Source organism: Palaemon carinicauda, chromosome 3, assembly GCF_036898095.1.
Source record: "Palaemon carinicauda isolate YSFRI2023 chromosome 3, ASM3689809v2, whole genome shotgun sequence".
Classification (NCBI taxonomy): domain Eukaryota; kingdom Metazoa; phylum Arthropoda; class Malacostraca; order Decapoda; family Palaemonidae; genus Palaemon; species Palaemon carinicauda.
In genome coordinates this window covers 180,737,399-180,749,790 of record NC_090727.1, presented here as the reverse complement: position 1 = coordinate 180,749,790, position 12,392 = coordinate 180,737,399, and the positions used below count along the sequence as shown (strand labels likewise).

The following is a 12,392-nucleotide window of genomic DNA, read 5'->3' as shown; positions in this document are numbered from 1 at the left end:
TAAAACTATTCGAAAGTAATAATGGACTAAACATTATACAGATATGTAATGAAAACATCCATTTGTTTCCTTTGACTGAAAAAGTATTCTATAATATATAATTTATAAGGTGTATATACGATAAACAAAAAAACTGATGACAAAAGGTATATAATTATGCGAGAGAGAAAAAGAGACATAACAAATTTAATTTATTAGACAAGGTTTGTATGTTCGTCTGTCATTCCACCTTGCGTGTGACTATCACTGTCACTATGAACTGGATCATTCCTGTTTTGGGTATTTCATGAGCTTGGAAATAGAGACTGAGCATGTAAGAACATGACGAATACTGTGGAGAATTGCAATAAGTAGAAATAATGACAATAGGCTAACTTTTACTCGGGAAAACAATGAACAATACTAATATGAAATACATAAGACATGTAGATGATATAATTTTGTAGAAATGATAGTTGAGAAGAAAGGAATTAAAAGGAAAAGACAAATCTTGCTGTGTGTCAACAATTTGCATTACTGTACTGGTAAGTTTCGTCTCGTGGTTGGGACTTGGTAGTCAGAGGCGGAGAAGCTTTCTCTGTGATTCGAACAGTATGACAGCATAGAAAAACAATATAATATGCCTTACATAATCATGAATGAAGACGAGAATCACAAGTATTTCGGTTAGTAGTGAGGCGAGATGTGAGTACGCTAAAATAGACCTTACTTAATCATGAATAAGGACTTCATGAGGAGACTCCTCAGCAAGGGGAATTCATCACACAATCTATCCGTGACTCCAATAGCTCCACTTTGGCAGCAAGCAGAATGGTATCCAGACCTACTTCTGCTGACAGAGGTTCCGAGGAAGCTTCCTCTCTTACACAACCTTCTTTGTCAACCTCATGCTGGGATCTTTCGCAAGACAGTTGCATCCCTACGACTTCACGCCGGAAAGTTATCCAGCATCTCACTCAGAGAGGATTTTTCCACCCAGTGGCAAAACATATGTCTGGATACCTCAGGAGGTTTTCCATTGCCGTCTACCAGGCAAAGGGGCCAATCTTTGGTGGTTGGTGTTGTGGAAGGGGTGTCTCTGCACTCAGAGCCACTATACCCCTGATTGCTGTGTTCTTGTTATGTCTCTTGTAGGAAAAACTATGCTCAGTCTCATCGGCGAATGGCTATCGCTCAGCCTTAAGGCAAGTCTGTAGACTGAAAGGGGTTGATATTTTTTCTACAGTGGAATTATCCATGCTCAAACAGTTTTGAGATAACTTGCCCTCATTTGGAAGTGAGATCCCCTCCATAGAACGTATTTAAAGTGCTGCGACTCAACGGCAGAACGGGACTTGACTCTTAAGATGGGTTTCTTTCTTGAGTTACATTGTCTATCCTGAGACATGGCCCATCAAGGGGATGGGGGCAGGTTACACTCAACTTTGTCCCCGACCTTATTGCTAAGACTTGGGATCTGACGGACTTTCCAGATTTTAAGTCTTTGTGAAGAAACTGATAATCCTGATCAGCTGTTACTATGTCCTGTAAGAGTGCTGAGGTGTTATCTAAAGTGTTTGAGAGAAGCTCCCCTTCAGATCAAGCCTCTGCTTGTCAGTACGGCCAGGGTCAAGAGGAGAATCACGAAAAACGCTATCTCCTCTTGGATTCGGCAGGTCATTGATTGCTCACTTGATCCTCCTCCTGCCCAGTTGGGTGAATGACCCAGAGCTTATGACATCAGAGGCATAAGATATTTGCTAGAAATACAAAAATATATATAAATTGAAAGAAAATTTATTTAGCAATATGATAATATAATGTTTAATTACAGCACTAGTACTTTGTGGCTAGGGTGAATTGAGTAAAATGTCCCAGAAAATTGCCTGTTAACCTTTCAAATATTTTTATTCAAAGTATGTAGTGCATAGTGTTTTGATTATAATATTGAAAACTTGTCGTCAGTAGTGATTTTAAAAAAAATAGATGGATGTCTATAACAGTGTCACATTGTAAATATAATAAACATATGTTATATCCTCAGAGCTAGTTGTAAATTATAGTCAACTAGAGTTGAATGGAAATTAAGACTGCAGCATGGTTAGTTATGATCTCAAATGTATGCAATATATCTTTCAATTCTGTATGTCCTATTGCATTCTCCTTTTTTTATAAATTAATCATTCCATTTTTATTCGAATATGGTATTTTAATTGTGATAAAGAAGATTGAATTTTATAAGAGAGTATTAAATCTAGAGTAAGCTATGTCAGTCAGAATATATCACATTGCATATGCATAAATAATTTGCACAGTCAGACCTGCATCAGTGATCACAAATAAATACTCTGTTGTTAGAAACTGGAGAAAGTTAAAGCTGATGGACGAACAGATTTTAATGATAAAGAACTATTATTGTCTAATTTTATATACCATAGATAATGATAATAGCAAACTAATACTGTACTAATTTCCAAATATGCAGTTTAGTGTTGGAAATGCAGATACAATATGACGAGTCAAAGGCAACCGTCACACTCCTTACTCCCCCCCCCCCTTTTTTTTTTTTTAACCATCTACTTTATGCTGGTTTTCTTTCAGCTGGACCTATAACACAGAATTGCCTCCCCAGCCCCTGTGCTAGGCCATTTGGCCCAAATCATACAGATTTAATCAAATCCATCATCCCCTCTTTAAATCATAATTTGTATAATTGATTGAAATATTTTGCCTGCACTATGCTATATTTACTGTGTTTACATTGTATCTCTATGTATGGATACAATGAAGTTGTTTTTTTTATGGTTGTGGACATTTGTAATGATTATATACATTAGTTTTATTAATCTCAGTCATAAGTATGAAGTGTATAGATATTTCATATGTTTGTAGTATATTCAGCTGTACCTCTTGCTTATTGCTTTTATTACTTCATTTCATTTAAAAATGCTCTGTTTTGAGAAAATTTTCATTCTTTTTTTGTTGGAAGTAGCTTGGCAAATTTATATCTCACTAGAATTATAACTTGGACAATTTACTTTGTATTTACAATTAAAGAATTTCTTTATTTGAAAGCGTAGTGCTGTTCATGTATTTTCTGTTTATTAGTTGGCCACTTGTGCCTTATATAATTCTGATTAGGATCTTGACTTTCTAGTTTGTTCAAACTAATTAATAATAATAACAATTAATCTAATTGAGGAAATTGATGCTTTCCAGTCACTTTCCTCTTTGTTGACTAAAGGCCACTCTAATTTAATTTTCCTTTTTCAGGACACAAAATTAGGATCTGTTTACAGACATCAAAACAAAAGGAACAAATGCTCTAAAAGGCATAAGTGCCATGGGAAACATAAAGAGCTGGAAGTAAGCAGAGCTCAAACACAACGCATCCAGAAGCTTGAAACAAAGCTAGATGATGTACTAGGTAAGTTTCGTAAACTTTTGTTTTCATATATGCATTTATTAATATTATTGTTACCATCTAAACTATAACTCTAGTAGGAAAAACAGGATGCTATAAGTCCAAGGGCTCCAATAGGGAAAATAGCCGAATGAGGAAAGTAAATAAATAAACTGCATAAAAAGTAATGAATAATGAATATAAGATATCTTAAGATCAGTAACAACATTAAAATAGATCTTTCATATATGAATTAAAAAGAGAGACTTATGTCAGCCTGTTCAACATAAAAACATTTGCTGCCAGTTTGAACTTCTGAAGCTCCACCGATTTAACTGCTCAACTAGGAAGATCATTTCACAATCTGGTCCCTGCTGGAATAAAAACTTCTAGATTACTGTGTAGTATTGAGTCTTATGATGGAGAAAGCATGACTGATAGAATTAATTGCATATCTAGTACTATGTACAGAATTGTCATAATTAGGAAAAATCTTGTGCAATAGTACTAACTTAACGACAGTGCCAGAGAATAATATACAGATCAGGAATAAGAAATATAATAAACCGAAAATTTTGTCCAATAAATTAAGATGAGATTCAGCTGCTGAAGACCAGACAGGAGAACAATATGCAAAATAAGGCAGAATGAAAAAATTAAAACATTCCTTCAGAATACATTAGATTGATCACCAAAAATCATAAGATATTTTCTCAATAAGCACATTTTTTGTGCAATTGAAGAAGAAAGACCAAATGACGATGTGGCGGGATGTCACAAAACAACCCCAATACCCTGGAATTACTCTTAACTGATAAATGTCTCAGCAACACAAAATTTTCCCCTTACTTTATAACCAACCAGGCTCTTGGATAGAAAGGAAATTAAACCTAAGCATAGCTTTACTATGCCTAATCCCTTCACCTTCACTATCACTTCCTTCCCCATTATCACTTACCCTAGCCTTTTCTTCTACTGTCATTCCTTTACACGAAGCAAAAGCCACTCCTCCAACTGCACCTTCACCCATGAACATTTTCATCATTTCCATTACCTGACCCATCATAGCTTCCATTCAATCCTCATTCCCTCGCATCCTTATCCCAACACCGTCTTCCACTCTCTACAGTTCCCTTAAGTGCTTTCAGTTCCTTTCGCATCTCCTCTTTCTCACAACTTTGCCTCTTATTCTCTTACAGTATATATATATATATATATATATATATATATATATATATATATATATATATATATATATATATATAGTACATATATATATATATATATATATATATATATATATATATGTATATATATATATATATATATATATATATATATATATATATATATATATATATATATATACAGTACATATATATATATATATATATATATATATATATATATGTATATATATATATATATATATATACAGTACATATATATATATATATATATATATATATATATATATATATATATATATATATATACACAGTGGAACCTCTACATACGATTGTCCTATCATACAAATTTTCCAACATACGAAGTAAAATTCGACCAAATTTCTGTCTCGACACCCGAAGTAATGCTCCAACATCCGATGTAGATCTTGTTTACGCCGGTAGATGGCAGCATGTAAGAGGGACGCCATTGAGTGTCGAGTGCTCTGTTCTCTGTTCTTGTGTGTATCGTGTGGTTGTCTTCTGTTTGGTCTGTTATTAACAGTGCTTATTTTATTCCTTTTTGATTTTACCTATAATCATGGTGCCCAAGAAGCTAAGTTTCAGTACAGGTAGTAGTGAGAAAAGGAAGAAGGCAATTCTTTCATTAGAATTAAAGCAAGAAATTACAGAAAAACATGAGAGCAGTGTGCATGTGAGTGATATGGCTAAACAATATGGCCGGAATAGGCCTATGATCTCGACGATCATCAAGCAGAAGGCAGCCATTAAAGCAGATAAACCATCGAAGGGGATCACCATTATTACAAGACATCGTAGCAATACTCTGGAAGAGATAGAATGCCTTTTGTTGATAGGGATAAAGGACAAAGAGATTGTTGGCAACGATCATTTGTGAGAAGGGCCAGCGTGATGAACAGAAAGAAAGAAAAAAGTGAAGCAAAGAAAACCAAGATAGCATTAACAAGCTCTTTTAAAAAAGTCTTCTCTCTTTTTCTGTTTCTCTCTAAACATAGCATTAACATGTTCTTTAAATAAAATCTCTCTCTCTCTCTCTCTCTCTCTCTCTCTCTCTCTCTCTCTCTCTCTCTCTCTCTCTCTCTCTCTCTCTCGTTCTTCTTCGCTGTTATAGTGTTAGAGACATCTATTATTTTTTTTCCGAGGGAGAGAGAGAGAGATTAAACAAAAATGTGTTTAGAGTACATATGATTTTTAACAGAGTCAACGAGTTGAAAAACAATTACATGTAACTAAGAAAGCAATAACAGCTAATCTGAATTCTTTTATTAACTAAAACAAATATTGATACAAACACACACACACAGGTGCAAGAATTGCTACGCAGTAAGAGACAGACGGTCGGGGAGGAGGTAGAGATGGTGACTGCGATAACGTGCCGTAACTCGTCACTGAAAGTGATGAAAATTAAAAATCAAAAGAAAAAAATGTAAAAAAATGTGAAATATAAAAATAAAAAAAAAAAATAAATAAGCTAAGTTAGATTAAAGTTTCTGTAGTGTCAGTTACGGTACGTTATCGCAGTCACCATCTCTACCTCCTCGCCGATCATGTCTCCTCCTGTGTGTGTGTGTTTGCGCATACGCACACGAGTGTGTTTGTATCAATATTTGTTTTAGTTAATAAAGGAATTCAGATTCTCTGATATTGTTTTTTTAGTTACATTTAATTGTCTTTCAAATCGTTGACGCTGTTAAAAATCATATGTACACAACACATTTTTGTTTAATCTCTCTCTCTCTCTCCCTCTCTCTCTCTCTCTCTCTCTCTCTCTCTCTCTCTCTCTCTCTCTCTCTCTCTCTCTCTCTCTCTCCCCCTCTCAGAAAAAATTAAGACATCTCTAACACTAACAGTGAAGAAGAACAAAGAGAGAGAGAGAGTATTTATTTAAAGGACATGTTAACACCATGTCTACCTTCTCGCCGATCGTCCGTCTCCTCCTGGCGTAGCAAATCCTACACCTGCGTTGGCCTGTCTCTAAGGTAAAGTGACAATAAAACACATTTTTTATTTATTATTTCTTTATAATAATCTTTTTTAAATGCTTCTTTCATATTATGCAGTTATATTATTGTTATGTGTAATTATACGTAGTAATTTATTAATGAGTTAATATAGGTTTTTGGGGTGTGGAACGAATTATACAAATTACAGTGTATTCTTATGGGAGTATTTGCTCCAACATACGATTGTTTTAACATACGAAGCAATTTTCAATATTTAACTTAGCCGGTGATTATATAGCTGCAACTCTGTTGCCTGACAGACAACTCTACGGTAAAAACTCGCCAGCGATCGCTACACAGGTTGCGGGTGTGCCCAACAGCGCCATCTGTCGTCCAGATACCCAGTACTCAATGTAAACAAAGACTCAATTTTCTCTCTGTCGAGCTATCGACAAGACGTACTTACTCGCTGTTGCTAAACTGGAGTTTTTTCACAACTAATTGGTGAAGTACTTTATTCTAGTTTTGAGCTTTCGCTATGCAGGTGTTTTATCTTCATCTTAAATCTTGAACTCATTTTGGATAGATTTAATTATGGTGACAAAGAGAGTATGGACTTTCTTTCACTTTTAAATGGCCGACCCTTCCCTTAGACGGAAGTGTGTTTAGGCTTTTAGTAATTATCTTATCACGTTATAGATTTTCCTCTATATATTTTATATCTCTCAGCCTTTATTAGGCCTCTTCGATTAACTTTCCATTTATTATAAACATATAAAAATAATTTTAATGTTTTGTTTATATAGACCTTTCCTGAGAGTAGGCGGTCCTAACTTGGAAACCGAAGTTAATCAACGTTGAGCCCTTTATATCGTAATTAGCTTTTAAAGAGCTAAGGATTTAAAACTTTTTAAATGTAATATTTTATGAAAGAATTTCTTTGATAGTCTTCGTACTGTTTTCAAAGATGAACTAACGTTTAGTTTATTTATGCTACGCAGTTGTTGACGTTCAGGACGTTCAACATGCGCTCTATCGTTACGATAGAGAGAGAGTGTATCACGGTTTCACTTTGCAGTAAGAGTAAATCGATTCTGACGTTTTGTTCATTCTTTCTTAGCTTAAATGTTTTAAATTCTATTTTAAAGGAACTTTTTATTTGAAAAACCTTTCAGTTTTTTCCTTTAGTCAAATAACATGTTTTTTTTGACGAAATATAATTGGGCTCTTCTCTTAGGTGCGAAATCAAGAGAGAAAGAGAGAGATAGATAGAGACGGAGGGAGAGAGAGGAGAGAAAACGTTCCGTTCAAGCGGGTAACGTTGTTCTCGAGTTACTCTCGTCCCTAGTCGCTGTACGGGGAGGAAGGATAAAACGTTTTTAGTTTTTTTTTCATTCTCGTCCCCAGGCTATGTGCGGTGAGAGATTGAAAACGTAGTTATATGAACTAGTGTTTAGTCTCTTTCCCAGCCACGGATTTTTTTTATCTTAAAATATGTTTTCTGTTTTTTGCTGGTATTAATGAGCTTGCATTATACGACTGATTTCGCAATTACTACCTTTTAATGAAGGGTAGAATTGCGTGTTTCAGGTAGAAATCAGTAAAAGTTTCGATTTCAGTGAAATAAGTGCAAAACAGAAAATCGAAGTGATAAAGTGATATGCGCAAAGTGTTACAGTGTTGCGTCCGAGGGTTCGTCTGTTCGTGCCTGTCGTTCACCTAGTCCGGGACCTCTTGCATGCTCCCAAGCCCAGGGGAGAAGTAATGTCAAACGACTTATGGGTTCGAGAGGCCTTGATCAACGAACAGACGTTTTCCCTCTATGGTATCGGGTGTATCTTACCAAGATCTCCCCTACCATAGGACGAGAGAGACGTTGTTTCTCCTCGTCATCCGAAGGCTTTTCGCATAAGAAACCTGTCACAAGGTTTCGAAGCCCTTAAGCGAAAGTCAGTCCTTTCAGGACAGGTCCAGCGTCCTGGTTACAACCATTAGGACAGCTCTGACCCTATGCAGTCATCGGATAACTGCTCGCCGCCTAACAAAAGCGTAACACAGACTCCGAGAGTCTTTTTTTGTTGGCAAAGTGTTGCGGTCACAGACGTTACCCTCGTCTCTTACCACAACCATTTCCGTTGATCCTTAATGGGTTGTATGGCAAGACATGCAGTATATGCTTGCCTCCCTTATGGAAGACTATTCTGCCGATTAGTCCGTTGAGTCTAGCCGTTTATCTCATCGATATCCTGGCTTTCAGCCAACCTAACGTTCCTTTGTGCTTACTGTTGACGTTGGCGTAGCTTAGTCACGTCAGTCAGGTTGTTTAGAACCACACTCGATGCGGTCTCGTGTGGTTTTTCAGCCGCATTTGGACGTTAGGCCACTTGCTGATGCTCCTGTTGACGTTCAAGACGTTCACTAACAATCGGAGTTGACTTGTTTTGACGCTGTGCGTCAACCTCCGCATTCTAGAGTTGTTTTGACTGCTCAGTCTAGGCAGTCAAAGCAGTCTCGAGTGGACGCTGTGCGTCCTCACGCACCTGTTGTGGTTGACAGTTCAGTTGTTGACAGTTCACAGACTGTCAAGCAGTTACATGACGTTGCATTCTGGTCCGCTACTAATGCACCAGTGAGTGTGGACTCTGCTTGTAAAGCATTGCCACCACGGTAGGTCTCTCCCTTGCTTGAGACTCAGCTTTTATCGGACAAGGTTCCTGTAGATGAGGAAGTTGCTGTTCCCCCTCCTACTGATATTCCCTTGAGGACTCTGTCAGATGGAGAGGAGCCTAAAGCTGCTTAGCCTCCTATGGACTTTAATTAAATCATGATGATTTTTTTAAGGATCTTTGTCCGGATCTTTTTGTAACTGCTGCTCCTCGTTCGCCTAAACGTCAGAGCTTACACTAGGCCTAGCTACTTCGAAGCCGTTGTTTTTAAGCTAGTGCTCTCTCGCTCTCCTAGAGAGCTTTACGTTGGTTAAGCGACTGGTTTTTCACCAGGAGGAGTTTGGGGGATACAGCCTTTGCTTTCCCTTCTTTTAAACTGGTTTATAGAGCGAGAGTCTGATATGACACGAGAGAAGTTCTCGGCTTGGGAGTTCATGCCTCTGCCCAGATAGACTTCTCAATTCTTGTAGACTCTCCCTGGCGCCTGGCCAGGAGACGCTCCAAGTTGTTTACAGGTCAACTTCACAGCTGTTTTCGAGCCTTTGAAGTTTTGCTGTACAATTATGTCATGCATAACAAGGCTTTCAGGGATGGTAAGCGGTACCGCCTCAGTCGCTAACCCCGTCTGTTGCCACACCTGCTCCCGTAGACCCTAAATGGGCTTTGCTGCAAGACATGCAGTCCAAGCTTGCGTCCTTGATAGAGGACTTTAATGCGGAGAAGGTTGCTACCGAACCTTCTGGCCAACAACCTTCCAACCGGTCGGTTGTGCGCCCTGTTGACGCTGAGGTAACCTACTCGCGTCTGCCAGTTGAGGTGGTTCCTCCACCGATGCGACCCAGTGTGGGTTGCCAGCTGCACGTTGACGTTAAGCGACGCTCGGAGGTGGTTGTTGACGTTCAGGACGTTCAACAACCAGCAGAGGTGACTTGTTTTGACGCAGTGCGTCAACCTCAGCAACCCGGTAGGGTGTTGACTGCACAACCCAGACGGTCTAGACAGTCTCGGGTTGACGCTGTGCTTCCTCGCGCACCCATGGTTGTTGACAGTTCACAGACTGTGCAGCAGTTCCATGATGTTGCGTCCGGCTCCGTCACGCATCCACCAGTGCGACCGGACTCAGCGAGCCAGACGTTGCCCACTCCGTTGCCGTTTCCTCATCAGTTTTCGGATGAGGAACCCTCTGATGAGGACGTTGCTGAACAACAAGACGATCAGCCCCCAGAATAGATCAAGCCCTGCTATCCATCCAGAAGATGCTGAAGAAGGAACGCTGCTCAGTCAGGCTGTGGATGAGTCTGGTAGGGACGCTGTCATCCGTGGAACAATTTGTGTCACTAGGAAGACTACACCTCCGTCCTCTTCAATACCATCTAGCTTTTCACTGGAAAAAGGACAAGACGCTAGAAGCGGTCTCGATCCCGGTTTCCGAAAAGATAAAGTCTTGTCTGACTTGGTGGAAGGACAATATCAACCTAAGAGAGGGTCTTCCCCTGGCTGTTCAGACTCCCAACCACGTTCTCTTCTCGGACGCATCGGACGTGGGCTGGGGCGCGACACTAGACGGTCGGGAATGCTCAGGACTGTGGAACTCGAGTCAGAGGAGCATGCATATCAACTGCAAGGAGCTGTTGGCAGTACATCTGGCCTTGAAAAGCTTCAAGTCTCTCCTTCGAGGCAAAGTGGTGGAAGTTAACTCGGACATCACCACGGCCTTGGCGTACATCTCCAAACAAGGAGGTACCCACTCACTGACGTTGTACGAGATCGCAAGGGACCTGCTCATCTGGTCAAAAGGTCAAGACATCTCCCTAGTAACGAGGTTCATCCAAGGCGACTTGAACGTCATAGCAGATTGTCTCAGTCGGAAAGGGAAGTAATTCCAACCGAATGGACCCTCCACAAGGATGTGTGCAAGAGACTTTGGGCCACTTGGGGTAAAACCATCCATAGATCTCTTTGCAACCTCGCTGACCAAGAGGCTTCCAATCTATTGCTCTCCAGTCCCGGACCCAGCAGCAATACATATAGATGCTTTCCTCCTAGATTGGTCACATCTGGATCTCTACGCATTCCCACCGTTCAAGATTGTCAACAAGGTACTGCAGAAGTTCGCCTCTCACGAAGGGACAAGGTTGACGTTAGTTGCTTCCCTCTGGCCCGCGAGAGAATGGTTCACCGAGATACTTCGATGGTTAGTAGACGTTCCCAGTAGTCTTCCTCTAAGGGTAGACCTTCTATGTCAGCCACACGTAAAAAAGGTACTCCAAAGCCTCCACGCTCTTCGTCTGACTGCCTTCAGACTATCGAAAGACTCTCGAGAGCTAGAGGCTTTTCGAAGGAAGCAGCCAGTGCGATTGCTAGAGCAAGGAGAGCTTCTTCCATTAGAGTCTACCAATCGAAGTGGGAAGTCTTCCGAGACTGGTGCAAGTCAGTTTCTGTATCCTCGACCAGTACCTCTGTAGCTCAAATAGCTGTTTTTCTCTTATACCTGAGAAAAGGACGATCCCTTTCAGCTCCCACTATCAAGGGCTACAGAAGCATGTTGGCATCGGTCTTCCGGCATAGAGGCTTAGATCTTTCCAAACATAAAGATCTGCAAGACCTCCTTAAGTCTTTTGAGACCACCAAGGAGCGTCGTTTGGCTACCCCTGGATGGAATTTAGACGTGGTACTAAGATTCTTCATGTCAGACAGGTTGGAGCCGTTACAATCAGCCTCCCTGAAAGATCTCACTCTTAAGACTCTTTTCCTGGTATGCTTAGCCTCGGCTAAAAGAGTCAGTGAGATTCATGCCTTCAGCAAGAACATAGGATTTTCGTCAGAAAAAGCCACTTGTTCGCTACAACTTGGTTTTCTAGCCAAAAATGAGCTGCCTTCTCGGCCTTGGCCTAAATCTTTCGATATCCCCAGCTTATCGGAGATCGTAGGCAATGAACTAGAAAGAGTCTTATGCCCTGTTAGAGCTCTTAAGTTCTATTTAAAGCGTACTAAACCTTTACAAGGCCAATCTGAAGCTTTATGGTGTTCAGTTAAGAAACCATCCTTGCCTTTGTCAAAGAATGCTTGGTCAGACTTTATCAGATTGTTAATACGAGAAGCTCATTCACATCTGAGTGAGGAAGACCGAACTTTGCTTAAGGTGAAGACGCACGAAGTTAGAGCTGTAACAACTTCCGTGGCCTTTAAGCAA

The 12,392-nt window shown here is 39.6% G+C and overlaps 1 protein-coding gene across 4 annotated transcripts in view; it reads left to right on the top strand.

Moving 5' to 3' along the window:
- Positions 1-12,392, top strand: part of LOC137638810 (uncharacterized) — a 213,181-nt gene that overhangs the window by 182,808 nt on the left and 17,981 nt on the right. For all 4 annotated transcript variants that reach the window (XM_068371192.1, XM_068371194.1, XM_068371191.1 and 1 more), the window contains exon 10: positions 3,253-3,406. In XM_068371192.1, the coding sequence (XP_068227293.1) occupies positions 3,253-3,406 (154 nt within the window). The remainder of the gene's footprint in view (positions 1-3,252; positions 3,407-12,392) is intronic.